Below are 19515 nucleotides of genomic sequence, written 5' to 3' on the forward strand. Positions count from 1 at the left end.
AATGCTTTAAAATCATATTTTATTATATAAATCAAATAAATCACACATTTAGTGTAGTTTTCCAAATAAATTAAAACTATGTTTTAGGTTTTTCTACTACATGCACATACAAATATAACAATAATATCTTAGCTAATAATTGGTGGTAACACCACAAACAGCATCACTGCCTATAAAGCTGCTGCTTTTCAGCTGTTAACCCCATCCTTAATATGTGATAAAGTGATTACATATATTGTCTTATTTTGAAACATTATTTCATAATTATTATATGTAAAAATTGCACACTGTGCTTTTTGTGTCTTTTGTGATCAGTAACACCATAGACAAAGGCACTCAAATATGGCAGTTTGTGGAAAGTCAAAAGGCCATTTTCCTAAATTAGTTAACTCTGCAAACACAATGAAATGTGAAATGTGAAATGTGTCATGAAAAAAGTATTTGACCTACATTGTAATTCAATTGAAAGGTCAAGACCACCTTGAATGATTTCCTCAAACAGGAAGAAGGTAAAAAAGCATTCCCAATTGTTCCCATTTATTTAGTACTGTCTACTGAGTAACACCACAGATATCAAGTCTTTGCTATCTGCTAAATGGGGTCTGATGGACAGCACCTCCTGTGACTATGGAGACTCAATCACACGGTAGAACACATCATGGCCAGCTGTCCCAAGCATCGACCACCACATGGGGAACACAGCCTGATCAACCTGGACGATGACACAATCACTTGGCTTGCCACAACAGAGCTGTGAATCTAATGACAGAAAGAAGGAGAAGACAATATTATTATATTGCATGATGTAATTTTTCATTTTAATATTCTCGATCATGAGTAAACAACATTTTAATGCATCTTATCTTATTTTTACCAAAAGAAAGTCTTCCAGAAATTGAAATTCAAGATGATAATTTGTTCTCATTGTATAATGTTAAAAGATGTTATTAAACACAAGCTTTTTTGTGCTGTGTGAAAGTGCCTTAACAAGGCTTGCAACACTAAACAAAGAACCACCCATAAAACTACATTGTAGCTGTTTTGTTTACTGTTATCTGTATAATAATTTGCTCCCTTTATAAGTAATAATAATTCCTTGTATTTATATAGCGCTCTACTCACCAGCTGGCAACTTAAAGCACTTTACTGTGATGACACTAACCTTAATCACAACCAATGTGTAGCACCCACCTTGGTGATACAACCCCAGCCATTTTGCACCAGGATGCTCAACACACATCAGCTAAGGTGGAGAGGGAGAGAACAAATATTTAGCCAATTAAATCAGGTGATGATTAGGCAGCAGGAGAGCCAGGTCTGGAAGCCAGGACACCGGGGAACCCCCTACTCTTTATAAAGAGGGATCTTTAACAACTGTGGCATGATCTCATCTGAAAGACATTGTCTCCTACAGCATAGTGTCCCCTCAATGCAGTGGGGCATTGGGATATACTTGACACCAACACCACTTCCAGGAGCAACTTAGTTTTCCCAGGAGGTTGGCCATCCAAGTACTAACCAAACACACACCTGCTTAGCTTCAGTCATTCAGCAGGAGCATGATGGTATGGCAGCTGGCTAAAGTCACTCCAGCTAAATAAACAATACAATAAACAATAAATGACACACAGCAATGCATGTGTACACTCACCAATGCAATGCATACAATCATGTAGATACAGGTCAGGAGCTTTGGACATGGAATGATTGTCGGTGGCAGACAGGATGGTTTGAGTATCTCAGAAAATGCTGATCTCTCAGGATTTTCATGCACAGTAGTCTCTAGAATTTGCACAAGTAAAAATAATCCAGTGAGCAGCAGTTCTGCAGACAGAAACGCCTTGTTAACGAGAGACAGGAGGAGAATGGCCAGACTGGTCAAAGCCTTGTTAACAAGAGTCAGAAGAGAATGGCCAGACTGGTCAAAGCTGACAGGAAGGTGACAGTGACGCAAATAACCACACATTACGACAGTGGTATGCAGAAGAGCATCTCCGAACATGCAACGCATCATAATTTGTGTGGATAGGCTACAGCAGTAGAAGACTAAAAAATAAGTCTAATAAATACCTAATATGCTCGGTGCGTGTATATAGGCCTAACATTTTAATAAAATGATAACTTAAAGGAACACATACACATTTTTCTGGTGGTAGCTAATAAAGAAAAATTGCACAGTTTGAGTCAGTAGATGCCATGATACGGTAATATGGTGGTGGAGGAGGGGTCTGTAAAACAGGACACATACGTAGTCTCTAAAGATCTCCGTACCCAACGATAAACGTATAGCTTTGGAGTGAATACCGTGGCCTATGTTCGAGACTGCTGCAAATATGCAACTGTGGATATTTTATATTTATAAAAAATTTTTTTACCTCGAGTAAGTTTGGATTTTATCCCTAAAATATTTCTTTATCCCAATTCTAGCTAAGACGAAATTCAGTCTTTTTGCGCATCTAAATCATTATTTACGGTAGCGTCATAGTCATATGTCGAACCAAAACATATTAGGTAAATTCAGTTCAAATTATTTAATTCAATGTATTTTCAGTATATTTCCCTTATATTATCCCACAATTATATTTTTGTCAGTATTAACCGCCATGCGTGTCATTAAATATTCCTTTGAACCTGTTTATTTACGTAGCTAGCTAGACCGTGACGTAGGTCAGCCATTTTGGGTTGTTTGTTCAGCAGCGAACAAGTTGTTATTTCAGACGACAAGGAACCGCAGGCCGAGAACAAAAAAACAGGAGACGAAACAACATTTATACATACATTATTTAGTATGGGGCCGCCAAGGAGCAAAATTCGATGTATACTGATTGAAAGAATGGGGGATTTCAGTTGGTTTGTCCGTTTATCTTGACATGGCTTGTACTAGGTGTGGGAGCTGACCAGCTAACGTAGCTAACGTTACTGAAAAAAAAAAAACAACAGAAGAAAACAAGTGTAACAAGCTAGCTAAGTTAGCTTGCTAGATCATAACTTGGCTTGCTAGCGAGTAAGTTGCCAACAAAACAGCACCGAGGACGCTTAGCCGCGGTAACTATCTATATCAAGGTTGCTGTCCTTGTACGCAGTTATCTTTAGTGTAACTCGTTTTATTTTTTAAATGGAGTGAAGCGCAGATAGCTGGCTAGCTAGCTACGTGTACTAACCATGGCTGTCGACATACAATAAAAACGTTTTTTAAAATGGTAGCTAGCTTTCCGGCTAGCTGCAGTAAGTAGCTAGTTGATAGTGTTGCTGGATTGTGTGCAACGTTGTAGCTAACTGAGAATGTAAAAACGGAGGACGTTATTTTGGTAGGCCTCGATTACGCCGAATAAGATAAGATGTAGCTGGCTGGCTGGCTAGCTGGCTACATTAGTTGCAGAGTAGCTAACGTTATCCCGGGGCACTTCAATAACGCCATAGCTATGACCGCTGATGTTGGGGCAGTTTTATTGCAAGAGATCTCCGAAATGGCTACTCGCTTTTCTTTTGTTTTTCTTGGGGTCAAACCCTCGAACCTGCGTTTACCAGTCGCGATATTCTGTACCCCCCAGCCTCGAATGGTAACCCGTTCTTAAAACGGCCTCTCCAAAGAACTACAAACCAACATGCCAACCATGGACGAGGCTGGGAGAAAACCGACTTAGCTAGCCACGTGTATTGTTTTATTTTTGGTTTTGTATTACGGTAACGTTAGCTAGCCAGCAAGCGGCTGGGTCAGCATGCGTTTGGGGGCATCATGTATTGTCAGTTGCATTTTGTATAGGAATAAATCGCATCTTAAGTTTAGCTGACTTTTTCCTCTCTTGGTTAAAGTTGCCGTTTTTGTTAACCCTTGGTGAGACGGAGTAACCTTAGACTAATAAAATAGAGTATTTTGGCTTAAAACTAACTCGATCCGCCTATTTTTGCAGCATGATCATAACTAATTAAAACCAAATTATTTCCCAAAATGTAATCCCTTCCCCTGCGCACCCTTGAGTCAATAGAAAATAAAATGACTTAAGTTCTCATCCGCCACTTTGTTTAGAGTTAGAGTAGCTAACGTTATTCCAATTAGCTTTTGTAGAATTCTTTGCTTTGTCTTGTTTCCAAAAGGGAACTTCTCATCCACACAATGTGCTAGTTAGGGTTAATTAAACGACAAAACTACAGAAGGAAAGCGATAACCATCTGTATTTCACAATGGGGGACCCAAACTCCCGAAGAAAACAAACAATGAACAGACTACGTGCTCAGCTTCGGAAGAAAAAGGAGTCTCTTGCTGACCAGTTTGATTTTAAGATGTACATCGCTTTCGTGTTCAAGGAAAAGGTGAGTTTGACCTGGTCCACTATAGGACGGTCTCAAATAAGTTATATTTAAAACGATATCTCAGGTATGATGGAGTATGGTTATTGTACATTTCCCACAATGTCAGTTATGTCAGCAGAGTCACACGACTGCCAGATTATATACCCATCCCATTCAGCATTGTCAAACTCCAGACCGAGAATTGACAGCATCAACTGTACAGGCAACAGGAACAGTTGGGGACATTCAGTTGTCACTTAACGTTTTCCGTCGACGGCCAGCCTGTGTGACTTGCATAATTCAGTGAGCTGTGCCGCTGTCTGATTTCCACAGTATTTAAACAGCATGTCTGCTTTCAGCGATAAGAGCCGCACTCGATTCGGTTCAACTGGTCGTTATAAGTAACCCATAATCAGTAAGTCTTGACCCTACCTCGCCTCTCTCGTTCTCTAGAAGAAGAAATCTGCACTTTTCGAAGTAGCTGAAGTGGTACCAGTGATGACCAATAACTACGAAGAGAATATTATTAAAGGCGTGCGGGATTCCAGCTACTCGTTAGAAAGTTCACTAGAACTGCTGCAGAAGGACGTGGTACAATTACATGCCCCTCGCTACCAGTCGATGCGTAGGGTAAGTACTTTAAGTAAATGCATATCATTATTTTGGTACCAGCTTGCGATTAAGAAGTGATAAATGGTAAATTTGATGAAAAAAAAAAGTGATAAATCTTTGGGTGAAGCACAGAATGTTAAATTGCTTCATCCACACCCATAGTGACATTGTGTGCCTACTACCTAGGGTTAACAAGCATAAAAATTATTTCCTCATTTTAAAGGGGATATATGTGAAGGATTAAGTTGTACAGTGAGTGATCGATTTTTGTGTGTGTAATATTTTTTTCTAATTTTAAAGGGAATTGCATGGTAAGAATAAAACAATTGTACAAGTCGTGTGGAAAGTAGTTATCTGTCTTTGCTTTTTCCCCCTTGCTAATATGTGGATGTAAAGCTGTCTTGTCGTACTGTTCAGAGCATTTCTTTTAAAGTCCTTGCGAATAAGGGCATCTGCCGAATAATGTACATGTACAACGGATATGATCTCAGCCTGTCTCCCCTGTCTTATTCCATTTCAGGATGTCATAGGATGCACCCAGGAGATGGACTTCATCCTCTGGCCACGCAATGACATTGAGAAGATAGTCTGTCTTCTGTTCTCTAGATGGAAGGGTTCTGAAGATGAACCTTTTCGGCCTGTTCAGGTGAGTTCAGCCTTCTCAAAAATCTTCCTAGTCTGTTTAGAACTTTTTTTTGCCCAAATATTTACTATTTTTGTCATCTGTATGACTGTTGGAGTAATATTCATAAATATTTCACTGCTGCTTTAAATGTTTTCATGTAACACTACTGCTGCAGCATGGGTTATTAAGTCAGCCCAGATTTCTCACTTCAGCAGGTATGCTATAAATAAACACTGCTCCTTTAAAAATAAATAAGATGACCCTTTAAATTATTCTGGACTTGCCTTTTGGTGCTCCCATTAGACTGGTATCTTTTAAGCAATCTGTGCACCTCCAAAGCGGCTACCTGTTGAAGTGTATTCATCCCTGCACGCAGGCCAAGTTTGAATTTCATCACGGAGACTACGAGAAGCAGTTCTTGCACGCCGTGAGCCGAAAGGACAAGGCAGGAATGGTCATGAACAACCCCAGTCAGTCTGTGTTCCTCTTTATGGACAGACAGCACTTACAGGCAAGTTTGTGCTGTCATGCACTAATTCTGTTCCTCACTCTTCACTGCATGCCACCCTTTAATTTTTAATTTGGATGTGTCCTGGATATTAGGGCATTCTTTGTGGTTGTATTTAAGTTATGATTTTGTATAGTCCATTTTAATCTTTTGATATCACTTGCTTTTATTGTATTTGTTTTGGTAATAGCTTAATGGCTACAGATTTTCAAGTTGTCCACTATTTTGTTGGAACTTTTTTCTCAGATTGTGTTTGAGTAATGTTGTTTTCTACCAATTGAGCAGACTCCAAAAACCAAGGCCACCGTTTTCAAGTTGTGCAGCATCTGCCTCTACCTGCCACAGGACCAGCTGACCTCCTGGGGCATGGGTGGCATCGAGGACCACCTCCGTCCGTACATGCCAGACTAGAGTCTCCGCTAAGCCACGCAGGGAAGATGGCCCAATAATCACTGCAGCAAGCTCGCCTCCTCGCCTTCAGATCCTTTCATTGAATACCAGTGAACTTGTACTTGGAACACTCCCTTTGTGTTAATCTTCTCATTTTCACCATGGATTTTATTTTATTCGCTCACTTCATTTGTTCATTCGTTCATTTTCTTTTTCTTATCCATGAATTTTGGTTTAATTTTGCACTGATTTTTGTGATTATCATGATTGTAAATTACCGAGCTGACAGGAGACATGCTATACAGGGCTTTTTAAGTCATCACTCAAATCTGTAATGAGGGAGGGCAGGTGAGTTTTAGAGGACTGTCTTACGATCAACTCTGTTCAATATTAAAGAAAAAAAGAAAAAAAAAGTGAAAAATTCTTGTCAACGGTCAAACTGTAGGTACCACTTGGTCTTTTTCCCAGTTGACACATTTTCAGTTTTGCTGGATCTCATTTTTTGGGGTATCTCCCTGCTTTGGCTAAGACTTATATAATTTTTTTTTGTTTTTTTTTGGAGATTTCTAAAAGTTTATCCCTGGCAGACCCAAGGTAAGACCTGGCGCATGAATAGCTCAAAGGAAAGTTTGAAATTGTGATGCAGAACTGCAAAAATATGCTAGAAATAGTTTTTGGTGCATAAGACACATTGATGGCACACAAGCAATTCATGCACTGTATTCTGGCTACCAGGAAACATTTTAATGTGGGGACGTGTGGTGTTCTATATGGGGGGAGTTTAAAAAGGGGTAGCACATGTAACTAGGAAATAAAACTGGGGTGATAAATTTCTGGAACTGTATTTGCTTTTTTGTTTGCTTTTGGGGACAGATGGAAATGTTGGTTACTTGTTGTTTTGGAGCTTTGTTGGAGGGCAAGTATTTGTAAGCTTAATTTACTGGATACAAGGCACATCTGCAATTTTCTTTGCCTTGATAAATCAATTAAAACCTGAATTTAAAGCAGATGTTCTTGGTTGGTTCCTCATATTGTTCTCAAAATTAATTTTCTTAGAATGTATACAATTACGAATGTATACAATTTCCTTGGTTCAGTCGAACTTGGCTCCCATTTGAATTCTTCATAAATTCTCTGGATTTGTCTACTAAATGTGACTTACAAATTGATTATATCGTTGCTGATCAGGAGAGCAAACGCTGTGTACTACACAGAAACTAAGGTAATGAACCATGATATTTATAGGATAAATCATCTCCACCATTATAAAAAAAAAAAAGAAAAGAAAAATCTTAGACGTATTAGATTGTCAGTAGCTTTGAGCAACTTGAGATCCTTAAGTGTCCAGGTTATTAACATTCAACTTGCTTTGCTGTGGCTTCCTCTTGCTCTGCGAGTGCTGTATTAAACTAAGTTAGGCATGCTACAACCTGTCTGGCCAATAGCAAGTAGGATATTGGCAGCATTCATTTGTTTTCTGGTTTATTAATGAAACAAAATACTTGTGGTTAGAACATTGGAACTGAATTTATAGATCAACTTGTTCACTGCCTGGCCTTCCAAATATGAAACTGTTTGTGGTGCTTTTTACAGTAAAAACATTCCAGAGCTGGATAAAGACAGTATTCAGAAGAAAATGGCTATGACCTCAAATTTAGAACTCCTTTCACTGGTACAAAACCAATTAAGACCCCATGCAGTGATTTGGAAATGTTTATTTTTAAAGGAAAAAAACCATGAAAACCATTTAGATAATGGTGCAGCATATGGCATAACACCCAACAGGTTTGAAATCTGAAATGTGTGTACCTGGCAAGTATTTTGAGATTGTAATCCTGTTTGTAGTGGGAGTGGGTGGAAATATCCTGGTTTTGATTTGTTTCATAATGGCCTGGATCAGTCATTAAAATGTATTTACAGAGTGCAGCTAATGTGGGAAGCTACAGCAAATTAATTTTCCTATTTCATCTGGCAAGGGGAGCTTCTCTTAAGAAATGTAAATCATTTTTGAAAAATGAGAACAAGGAAGCATCACAGAATATTTATTGTGTGATATAAAAGTATTTTATGCAAAATTGACTTCCTAGCACTAGAAGTGCATCAGATACTTTATTCACCACGCATTCATTGCAAATCAATTCTTTAAAAAATGCTTAGTCTGAGCACAAAAGCTGACCTGTAACAAAAAATCCAACCGACACATTTTGTAGCTAAGAATCACCCTGTTGGACAACTTATCCAACACCATCTCTCCCTCTCTGGCCAGTTATGTACAAAAGGAACTGGTATTATCAGGGCTCCATATCTGTCCATATCTACATTTCTAACTCAGAGGATGAACAGCATTTGTATGGCTTTTTAAGCTACACACATCTAAACTGTCAGAATGTGTAAAAAACAATGTTTTATCCTCCATGTATTTGGTACCCACCTGCAGTGGAGTCAACAGTCACTACATTTAGGATAGTATGTACCCCTATACCCTATAAGAGTTGCTGAATCAATTTCTCTTCCAGTCCTGAAACAACATCAGCGCTTTTGGATTCCTCTGCCAATTAACCACATAATTCAGTTATAAATTGATATTTCAGAACTGCAAAGGAACAAAGAACATGGTCAAAGAACATTGTAATTTGGGTTGAGTTATTGTTAGTGCTTGTTTCGTAGCAATGATTTATATGGTCACACTTTACTATAAGGTTCATGAATTGGCATTAACTAATGTAGTTAGTTAACATGAATTAATGATGGACAAATAAATGAAGCATGAAATGAACTTTTCATTAGTTAATGCATTTAACAACTAACGTATTTGTTACATTTTCATTCCAATATGAATTGGCAATAACTAATGTAGTTGCGAACATGAATGATTACATTAACAGAGCTGTATTCATGGAACCTTATTGTAAAGTGTTACCATTTATACTAGCAATGTAATTCATGTGACCCAACACATTTATAACATTTCTTATTTCACATGTAAACCTTGCATCATGTTTTCTGGTTGCTCAGATATCAAGTGTGAGTACAAGGTAGTGTTTTAAAACTAGACTTTGTACTCTAGCTACAAATCCAGTATGTTTCATACACACAGCTGGCTGGCTACCAACAATATTTCATTAAAACAAACTTCCAGCTTCAGCTGTTAAAATGAAACTACAGTTTAGCTACTTAGAATCCCCAGCTACACTCTCTGCAAGGAAACGTGACGATCTGTAACATTACCACAGTCGATAAACAGTGATCTGGGGGAAAAGTATGATGTATTTCTTTACTACCTATCAAATATTTAAAAGTGACACCAGCTGCACACAACAAAGAATTTGCATTCATGCTATGGAATACTACACTGTGGGCGATACCGTTTAAATTTTTTATTGATTTAAAAAATAATCACGTGGAATTACAATTTATTCAACTTGTTCTGCTCACTGTTGGCAGGAGAACAGGAAGAAACATATGGCCAGGAGCCTGTTCCACAAAGCAGGATTATGGAGTTATCTGGATAACTGCAGTACTGCAGTAAAACCTGGAACAGCTTATTTTAATTCAGTGCATGTTTCAAATTGGGAGGGGGGTCCATGTTTTACTCTGTTTTACTATCTAGCTAACTCAGTAATCCTGCTATGCGAAACAGGCCCGAGAATGAAGGAATGAAGGAAAACATGGATAACTTTGCTTTAGATCATAGCTTACTTTGTTTATTTGTAAATAGTAGTTGAAGTTCAGTTTTAACATGGCATCAGTTGATAGCAATAATATGGTACACTGACATTTTTTAAAGATGCATAGAGAAGTATTTGCTTGGTAAGAGTAAATGCTGTTCTTACATTGAAAATATTTTTGGTCAGAGTAATACAAACTAAACAGTGAACCTGAGACACATTTCAGTGAGTACACAGTTTAAATTAACTGAAAAATACTGCTGAATAAAACCTGTATTATTGGCTGTAGTTGTAGTAATAATAATAATAATAATAATAATAATAATAATAATAATAATAATAATAATAATAATAATAATAATAATAATAATAATAATAATAATAATAATAATAATAATAATAATAATAATAATAATAATAATAATAATAATAATAATAATAATAATAATAGTAGTAGCAGCCACAATCAGCAATTCACCCAGAACGGTTCCATCCCAAACGGTTCAGGAGTTATAGACCAAAAACGGATTTGCTACAACACCACCATCTGACCAATCTCTATAACAGTACAAATAAAACTATGTTCTCTAAAAAAATCTAAATCTTCAAGACAGATGTTACCTTTGTTGCACATATTCAATGTCAATGAAATACTTGAAATCCACATCTTGTGGCAATTAGTGAAATAATTTCAGATCTCACATACAATGTATAAATATACAGAAACTGTGCAAAGCAAACAATTTGACTAATAAAATATTATTTAAATATACATTCACTGAGCACTTTATTAGGTAGACCCGTACACCTGCTTGTTAATGCAAATATTTAATAAGCCCATCATGTGGCAGTAGCTAAAAGCATAAAAGCATGCAGACGTGGTCAAGCAGTTCAGCAGTTTTTCAGACCAAATTTCAGAATGGGGAGCAAATGTGATCTAAGTGACTTTGACCGTGGAATGATTGTTGGTGCCAGACAGGGTGGTTTGAGCATATCAGAAACTGCTGATCTTCTGGGATTTTCACGCACAACAGTCTCTACAGTTCGTAGAGAATGGTGCGAAAAACAAAAAACATTCAGTGAGCAGCAGTTCTGCGGGCAGAAACGAATGCAGAAGAGCATCTCTGAACACACAACGCATCAAGCCTCTGAGTGGATTGGCTACAGCTGCAGAAAACTTAAACTCTAATAATGAGTCTAATAAATACCTAATTAAGTGCTCACAGTGTAATATAACTAACAATTTAACACTTAAGAAATCAATGCTTACATGTATATAACTATTTTCAATGTGATTATACTGTTGCACATTTAGTTTCCACAGAATCAGTGCCATCTACCTAGTTAGTATACTTCCTGTAATCTAGTTCCAATGCAAACCTTTCCTAAATGAAGCTCCTGACAGAACTACTAAGATACTATTCAACATAATTACTTCAAATATGACAGGTAAGCTCAGACTTCCCTTTCTATAATGACAATCATTGTTTAGTTTTTTTCAATTTAGCTGCAATAAGTCAGAGATCTTGAAGATCACCAAGTGTCACATCTCAGCGTTACTGTGATGAATTCAGCTGCTTCTTGATGAAGTGCCCCACCAGCATCTGAGGACGCTGCTGGAAGTTGCTGAGGACGTCATGAGAGCTTGTCAGCTGATCCCCTTTCAGGCGATCCAGCAGTGTCACACACACCACTGCCGCTGGAGTTCACAAAGAGAGACAGTAAGAATATGCCTGAGTATACCTACTGGAATGTCCAATTCTCAGTATTGAATTATACATCATAGAACAGTCTTTTTCTCCCTTGCAGTTTTACTTACTTCTGTGGTATGCTAACAATAAAGACAACAGATAAATACAAAGCAATAACTAGGGCCCTGTTTATTCCAGTAAGCAGATGTTGTAGGCTGTAATTTGGGAGACATTTTATAGAAACTTGCTGCTCTATTAAACCATATGATCAAGTTTAGTACAACAGTATTAACAGTATCTAACAGTATTAGAGCACAAACCATGGGTCTTGACATAAAGGTAGGCAAAACCGGAGGCAAAGAGGGTCAGAGCACTAACTATGACATACAAGTGACATCATCATACATGATTCTATGACTGCTTTTCCATAAAGCACAATTTAATAATTTCCTTTTTGGTCTACCTGTCTTCAGATTTACCAACAAAAAAAATAAAATGGTGCAAACAGAAATGGCAGCACCTGCTTCTGTATTTGATTTATGAACAATACATTACCACACCTTTAATGGAGCTGAGTTTGCACATAGCTGCAAACACGGATGATTCCATCTCAATGTTCCTGATTCCTGCAGCATACGCCTCCGCCAAATACTTTTGCTTGTCTGCTTCAGTGTAGGAGCAGAAAGCACCGTCCAGACGGGCTTGACCTACAAAACAACACTTAATCAGTCCATCACAATGGAGATGTTGCAGGTGAACTGTAACTGTGTTTGGTTATGATGGACCACTACACCAATAGGTCTTCACAGTTAACCACCTGACTGTTCTCTTTGTTCTCTTTGGACTTTCTCTTCAGTTCAGTTCATCAACACATCAACAGGCATTGGGTTGAAAACAACCGATGGTGGTAGGTAGATGAATCAGGGACAACTCTACACATATGAATGATACCTTCATAGAAGTCCAGTGTACACATGGTGTTGCCGATGACTGTTTCAAATTTGTCCAACTCTGCACCACATTGGAGTAGTTCCTCTGCCAGTCCTTCATCCAGGTCTGTATTTCGAACCACAGTCTTTCCAAGAATTACCTGTTCAAATTTTGGTTGAAAACAAGCATCCATTGATTGCTTGGTAATAACCACAGTGCCTGGTTTTAGGCCTGAAGTGAGACAGAGAAAAAGACAGAACCATTTAATGTATATGTAGATAATGCATCCAAATATGCATCCAGATAATGCGTCCAAATATAGTATTTACAGAAAATGCTTTGGCCCATTCTTTGAATTAAAGGTTGCAAGAAAATATATACAATACTTAAAAAAAATAATTCAAGAAATTGGTTGCTGGAACTATGCTGGTGTTAACAGAAAAGTAAAAACATTGTTGCTCTACTTTATTTAACTTTAAAATGTTTGTGAGACGTACTAGCATTCAACTTAATACACTGACAGTCCACTTGACACATTTATGCAGAATATCAGTCAGAAAGAGCTACTTTACCGATTCCACCTGAAGTCCCGATGCGCACAATTGTGACATCAGAGCACTTTGCATGGTACAGGAGCTTGATGAGTTCATGTAACATTATTGCAATGGAAGGGATGCCCATGCCATGCTGAAACACAGTCCAGTCAAACACACTGTATATTAGACCCATGCACAAATTAGTGTCATTCCACAGACCTCGACTTCCCTTTGACCAGAGGTGTACAGCAAGGGCCGATCCGCTTCAGGATCTTCTGCTCTTAATTATTTAATTAGCTAAATAATGTCTTGATCAGACGTTTTTACATGCACCAGCTAGAGCTGTCAGAAAAATAAATTAAGGTAATTGGCTGGAACAAAAACCAGCTCGCAGACTAGCCCTCCAGGACCGGAGTTGTGCACCCCTGCCTTAGATGTTTTTAAATGTCCTAAACAGTAGTAGGATCTTGCTTGGTTACTCAGAACAAGGTTAGCACCTTCATTAATTCAGCCAGACCACACCAGCAAGGATAATTTAACTGGAAAAATCATGCAACAGATTTTAATGCAGACGAAATGTTCCTTATTAGTTCAATAAAAAGCATTTCCTTTGTTACAGGAATGTACACAGATATAGTAATTGTTAACATTATCACACAAATTACCGTATGTATACCCTTACAAATACTTACACTGACAGATAACACAGGGCCAACTTTGTACATGCTGTATCGGTCAGTTCCTGCACAGAGATTGGGGTACTCAGCCTTAGGGTCCCCAAGGCCCAGCTCTCCAGCAATGTACTGGATGAAGGCCTTCATTCTCCAGGCACTGCCTCCAACACAGACAAACTGGGACAAGAATGAACAAAAGAAATACAACTTTATTTTATTTTATTTTATTACCACTCATTTTCTCGCAGGCTTAAATTAAATTGATGAATGTATCTATTACATTCATAATTAATTAATCGTATATGTGTGTGCATGTGCATACTTATTAAATTAATAAAATGGGACAAAAGTGGCATAAGCACTGGGTCTTACTTTAACATCACCAAACATTGCTGGCAAATCCTGAGTGTCTGTCCCCAGGTTGAAATGGTAGAGTATGTCCTCCTTCATTGAGTCCAAATGTGGATTGTTCACATGAACAGAGCTAGGAAAGAGAAAAATGTAATTATTATATTATATTATAATGATTATGTTTGCTTAGTAAAGGCTCTTTTCTCTGGCAACTTACATAGTAACATTCTTACTGGTAATGCCTGCCATTTACCATTTACCATTGAATCCACTTACAGGACACAGCCACATATTTAGTGAATAAATTCAGGTTAGGTTCCTCGCTCTAGAGAACAGAACCGGTTCCCCAGCCTCCAACCCTCACCTTTTGCCTGCTCCACTCTTTTGATTGCTGAAGCCTGGGGCCATTTTCCTGAGAACATAAATTTCAAGAAATTTAAATTATGCTGATCATTTTGTCAAAATCAGACCTTTGCTTTCAACACTTTCGAGATGGCAGCATAATTTCATGTATCAAGCTACATTCTCACTAATCCCTGACATTTAATAATATTAATTTTCCTGAAAGTACAACACCAACAAAGAATTTTAAAATATTTTTAACTTAATTTAGCTAAATCATGGGAAATTATGACAATTTGAACAAGACAAGAGTTTGATACAGAATATTACATTACAGATGTTGCTTAGCTGCTAGCTGTACTTATGCTAAGGTACTTCGGAAATTAATATTAGCTGCCATTAGTAACATTGAGTCGTTACTCATCCCAGAAACTCCACCCACCATGAATAATCTGTTTTTTAACTGAAAGGTCAGGGAGAAATTGTCCATCACAATGCACAACCATTTTGTGTAACAAAATCCCTCCAATGTGTTTTATCCTCGTAAATTATAAGAATAAACTCATGATATAAGCGGCACCATTTCCAAACAATGGAGGGTCCCAGGATTTCAAAACACCCTCATATTATCAATACACTTTGTCCAGGGGAGGTAGCAGAGCATGACATAATCTAAATATCACCAAACAACTGGGATATTATTGAAATTAAACTAGCCTAGGTATTGCTGAGATTGACCCACATATTCTGAGATGCTTTCTTGATGTAACTTACACCATATTTGAAACTTGCCAGGTTTTTAACCCCAATATAATTGAGAAACTATGTTCAGGGGAGGGAGCAGAGCATGACAGACCAGCTCAAGCTATGTTTTGAAGCAGCTGATATTTTAAGATGGTCATAGCGTCTGTCGCTCCATTATATCTTAGACCAATATTAGGGTAAATATAAAATAATTAAGTACTTTCATTTTGAACATTACATATCCTCTCATCCGTACTAACTGTTCCATAAAATGATCTAAACTGAATGCAGATTTCACGAGGAATACAAAGCTAACAAAAACTACGAAACTACGTCGCAGTGGAACGTTGTGAAAATATGTGTCGCTAATACGTGCGTTTTGTTAGGTATCATCACATTATCATTTTCGCAGTTGCCCCTTAAAATTAGCAATAGCATGCTCAAGCTACACGTCGAATCATCTACTGACTATTGCTGCGGTGTTCCGTTTCGGGAGTACGAGAAGCTCGACTGTATTCGGTTTATTATGATATTAATTTAGTTTTGTGCTCGCATTCAGAATTTGTTAGCTATTTGTTTGACGTTTCATTTGTGAGCTAGACTATTGAAGCCGGAAGTCGAATACCCCAACATATAAAACTAACTTTGCCACAGTCTGGTGGTTATCCTTAGCTATTAATATGACTAAATCAGCCAATTGTGATAAAATCAGCGAAGCCAGACGATATCCCCTTAATTGACAAAGACGATGGTTAGGTTACGTCACTGAGGCATTAGCAAGCAATCTATCGTGTAAGTTACATAATGTATTAACGTATTGCCGTACACATAGCATGTGCCTGGTGGCTATTCATTAGCTGTTAGCTAATTGTTATTAATTAGTTATAAGTAATTATGAAACAAGAGAACTCAATGATAACGCAGCAAGCTAGTGTTACGTTAGATAGCTTTACTGTGCTTGGACCTATTCACAAGTTAAAACTTAAAACAGCTTCTAATTTCATTTGACTAACGTTAATGAAATAGCTCGGCGTTATCTACAGTAAAAACTAGATATTAAGATTGTTTATCGACTTACCTAAAATACACTATCCTACGTGATGCAGCCAGTGGGCTATCTACCGTCGTTCGAAAATTCTGCTGTCAGGCAGGTACTCTCGCTATGTGACTGTTCTCGCTATGTTGCAGCATGCATCGCTCTTGCTTGCATTTTTCTGCGTCGCGTCTTCTTGGATCTAAATCGTAAAGGATCGGCTGTTGCGTGCTTATGTCAGTTGTGAGTACTGTACACTTTTTTTTAACATCAGTGAATTTGCGCAGACATGACGCACGCATTACCTCTGTGAATTCAAAAATTGCCACAGGTTCCGTGGTTGAGTAAGATGTGGTGTAGATGCGGTCTTTGTGTTTGGACGGTAGGGCTGTCGTGGTACGAGCACAGAAACACGTACAACATTCCATTGTTTCTGACATGACCATACATGGAATAACATTTTGAAAATTATTTTTCGAAGCACAGATCCGAATAAGAGTTTAAAATGAATGCTCAGATTATAATTTTAAAACGCATTTCTAAACTGTAATAATTTCCATTTTGCTGTTTCCATTGTAAATACTTGTATAAATGAAAGATTTCAGTTTTTGATTTTTTTTTTTTAATATAAATTTTATCAGATTTTTCCCTTTTTCTCCCAATTTGGTAGCCAATTGGACCCCGTCTGATTCAATTAGAGCTAGTATTAGATACACCGCCCACACCCCGTCCCTCGGCGGCCAACGGGAGAGCGACACGCTTTCTTCAAGCCGTCTCGCCTACCAAGTCGTAACCGTGATTCCGAGGCGCCCGTGGTGCTTGTTATTGTGCGGCGATCTACTAACCCTGCCAAGTCCCTCCCTCTGGAGCAGCAAGCCAATTGTTGCTGCTCCACGTGAGCCGGCCAAACTTGGCTTTTTGGCAGGACCGAGAATCGAACCCCAATCCCAGGTGTGCAACTGCAGCGAACTGCAACCGCCAGTTTTTGATTTTTTATAAATTTGCTAAAATTTCGGAAGCTCTGTTAGAGTGACCGTTCGGTTCTTGGGTCCTCCCTGTCCATGGTCCTTCTTGCCTGGTTACTCAGTTTAGCTGGACTGCCAACTAAGAGTCCTGGTGGTTCCAAGCCTCTTCCAATTCACAATTATCAAGGCCACTGTGATCCTGGGAAGACTAAAAGCTTCAGAAATGATTTTATACCCTTACCCTGATCTATGCCCCACCACAATTTTATCGTGGCGGTCTACAGAGTTCCTTGGACTTCATGGCTTGTTTTTTGTCGTGACGTGCAGCATGAATAGTGGGACCATATATAGCAAATAAAATTCAGGTTATCAAGTGTAGATTGATGGGCAAAAATGTAATCCATTTAAAATTAAATCAACACAGTGTGCTGATGTAAGCGTGCAAAAAGTGAAGGGGACAGAATAAACGGTAGCAATACCTAAAACATTACATTACATTAATGGTATTTGGCAGACGCTCTTATCCGGAGCGACGTACAACAAAGTGCATACCCATAACCAGGGATAAGTGCGCTGAAAGACCTTAGAGGGAAGTACAATTTCAACTGCTATCAGTACAACAAAGATAAGGACCAGGGCCAATTTGAATGTTTTTTGTTTTTTTTAAACAAACAAACAAACAAACAAAACGCATGACCAAACCCCTTAACTAGCCAAACACTGCTTACCTAGCCAAACTAAAAATACTGATACACAAAAAAGTAAATCACAGAAAGACAACAATTAAGGTTCACAGGGAGGTAGGGAGGGACGGGGAGAGGTGCTGCTTGAAGAGGTGCGTTTTCAGTTTGCGCTTGAAGGTGGGAAGAGATTCAGATACAGAGATACAGTTCTGACCTCAACGGGGAGTTCGTTCCACCACCGTGGAGCCAGAACAGACAGTAGTCGTGAGCGTGAGGTGGAAGTTCGGAGAGGGGGAGGTGCCAAGCGGCCTGTGGAGGTTGAACGAAGAGGTCTGGCAGGGGTGTAGGGTCTGATGATTTTTTGTAGGTAAGCTGGGGCTGACCCCGTAACTAGCTAGCACCAATGTTTTGAGCCATGACAGGTAGTCAGTGGAGGGAAGTCAGCAGGGGCGTGACGTGAGTATTTGGGAAGGGAAGAATAATTAATATGCACCTTCTGTTAGAATGAAGGGTGTGTATGATCATATTTGGGTTGATTTGAGGGCTGGAAACATTCACAGCTTGGGATAGGCTACTGCACATCACAGCCTTGCCAGAATTAGACTCCTCCTCATATGCAGGCACACCTCTGCACAGCATACATTGGATTCCTTGCTGAAAAAAACAGGTGAAGCTAGGCTTTGAAACAGCTGGTAGCTGGTTGACCAGTTCCATATGCAAAATGGTTTGAGCAGCGCAAGCTATGTTTTGAAACAGATGGTAGCTGGTCATTTCAAGCTGGTCTGGCTGGATTTCACACCAGGGACCTTTCTCCTTTTGTGATTTCAGACCAACATCTTTGTTGATATAGTGCATGTCCAGATGTATAGATTTTCTGTAATTTAATGTTGCCATCTGCTGGACCAAATAATAAGAGCATGCTTTTACAAGGAAAAATTAAGACAAAAATCAACATTTCCTTGAATGGGAAAAATACATCCAAGCAATATTCCCAAATTCTTTGCTCAGGTTTTAAGCAATGCATTGAAAAAATGGTTCAAATAAAGACCTGTGGGTGGGAAGGCTTTCGTGGAGACGCATTTGTGGAAACATTGACTAGACCAACTGGTGCAAACCTAGCCATCACAGGCCAATCAAAGAGGCAATCACACAAGCATATTTTGAAATTGATTAGGTGAATTGCTCCTCTCCACGTGTAGGCTATTGTTCCCTGGAAGGAATTCATGTACTTTAGCCAATTAATGACTTCCATTAAGCACTTAAGACAATAAATGCTCCTAAATTATTGTTCCAGTCAGCACACATCAAAGCAAATGCTCCTAAAATGGGAGCAGTGTAGAGACCTGAAATGTAGAACCTCTCAGTGAAATGTCAATCCCCATAATATCATTAAACAAGTGGTTTGCAGAGGTTACAAGGTGACCTCAGTCTTTTGTCTTTGGTGATACACCTGAAATAAATGTCATACAAACA

The 19515-nt window shown here is 38.5% G+C and overlaps 2 protein-coding genes and 1 long non-coding RNA gene across 3 annotated transcripts; 1 reads left to right on the top strand and 2 right to left on the bottom strand.

Annotated features, from left to right (window-relative positions):
• Positions 1-538: 538 nt before the first annotated feature.
• Positions 539-1816, bottom strand: LOC133121919 (uncharacterized). Its single transcript, XR_009708056.1, has 3 exons — positions 1652-1816; positions 1163-1243; positions 539-759 (listed from the first exon to the last, which is right to left on the bottom strand). It is a non-coding gene; the product is annotated as an uncharacterized LOC133121919 (long non-coding RNA).
• Positions 1817-2666: 850 nt separating this feature from the next.
• On the top strand, positions 2667-7434 carry c1h6orf62 (chromosome 1 C6orf62 homolog). Its single transcript, XM_061235820.1, has 5 exons — positions 2667-4311; positions 4744-4920; positions 5423-5548; positions 5904-6038; positions 6321-7434. The coding sequence occupies exons 1-5, from the start codon at positions 4183-4185 to the stop codon at positions 6444-6446; spliced, it is 693 nt and encodes a 230-aa protein (XP_061091804.1). The 5' UTR covers positions 2667-4182; the 3' UTR covers positions 6447-7434.
• Positions 7435-10102: 2668 nt separating this feature from the next.
• Positions 10103-16607, bottom strand: upp1 (uridine phosphorylase 1). The gene is made up of 8 exons (XM_061235807.1): positions 16440-16607; positions 14640-14687; positions 14297-14408; positions 13943-14101; positions 13287-13401; positions 12736-12945; positions 12345-12491; positions 10103-11792 (listed from the first exon to the last, which is right to left on the bottom strand). The coding sequence occupies exons 2-8, from the start codon at positions 14681-14683 to the stop codon at positions 11650-11652; spliced, it is 930 nt and encodes a 309-aa protein (XP_061091791.1). The 5' UTR covers positions 14684-14687; positions 16440-16607; the 3' UTR covers positions 10103-11649.
• Positions 16608-19515: the final 2908 nt, after the last annotated feature.

This window comes from Conger conger, chromosome 1, assembly GCF_963514075.1.
Source record: "Conger conger chromosome 1, fConCon1.1, whole genome shotgun sequence".
NCBI classification, from domain to species: domain Eukaryota; kingdom Metazoa; phylum Chordata; class Actinopteri; order Anguilliformes; family Congridae; genus Conger; species Conger conger.

What these genes read in the sequence shown, in the direction of transcription:
- upp1 (XM_061235807.1), bottom strand. Translation starts at nt 14,683, where the DNA reads ATGGCCCCAGGCTTCAGCAATCAAAAGAGTGGAGCAGGCAAAAG. An exon ending in AAGAGTGGAGCAGGCAAAAG is followed by an intron (nt 14,409 to 14,639) that starts GTGAGGGTTGGA and finishes TCTCTTTCCTAG; the next exon opens with CTCTGTTCATGTGAACAATC. An exon ending in GCCCTGTGTTATCTGTCAGT is followed by an intron (nt 13,402 to 13,942) that starts GTAAGTATTTGT and finishes ACTGTGTTTCAG; the next exon opens with CATGGCATGGGCATCCCTTC.
- c1h6orf62 (XM_061235820.1), top strand. Translation starts at nt 4,183, where the DNA reads ATGGGGGACCCAAACTCCCGAAGAAAACAAACAATGAACAGACTACGT. An exon ending in CTTTCGTGTTCAAGGAAAAG is followed by an intron (nt 4,312 to 4,743) that starts GTGAGTTTGACC and finishes CTCGTTCTCTAG; the next exon opens with AAGAAGAAATCTGCACTTTT. An exon ending in GCTACCAGTCGATGCGTAGG is followed by an intron (nt 4,921 to 5,422) that starts GTAAGTACTTTA and finishes ATTCCATTTCAG; the next exon opens with GATGTCATAGGATGCACCCA.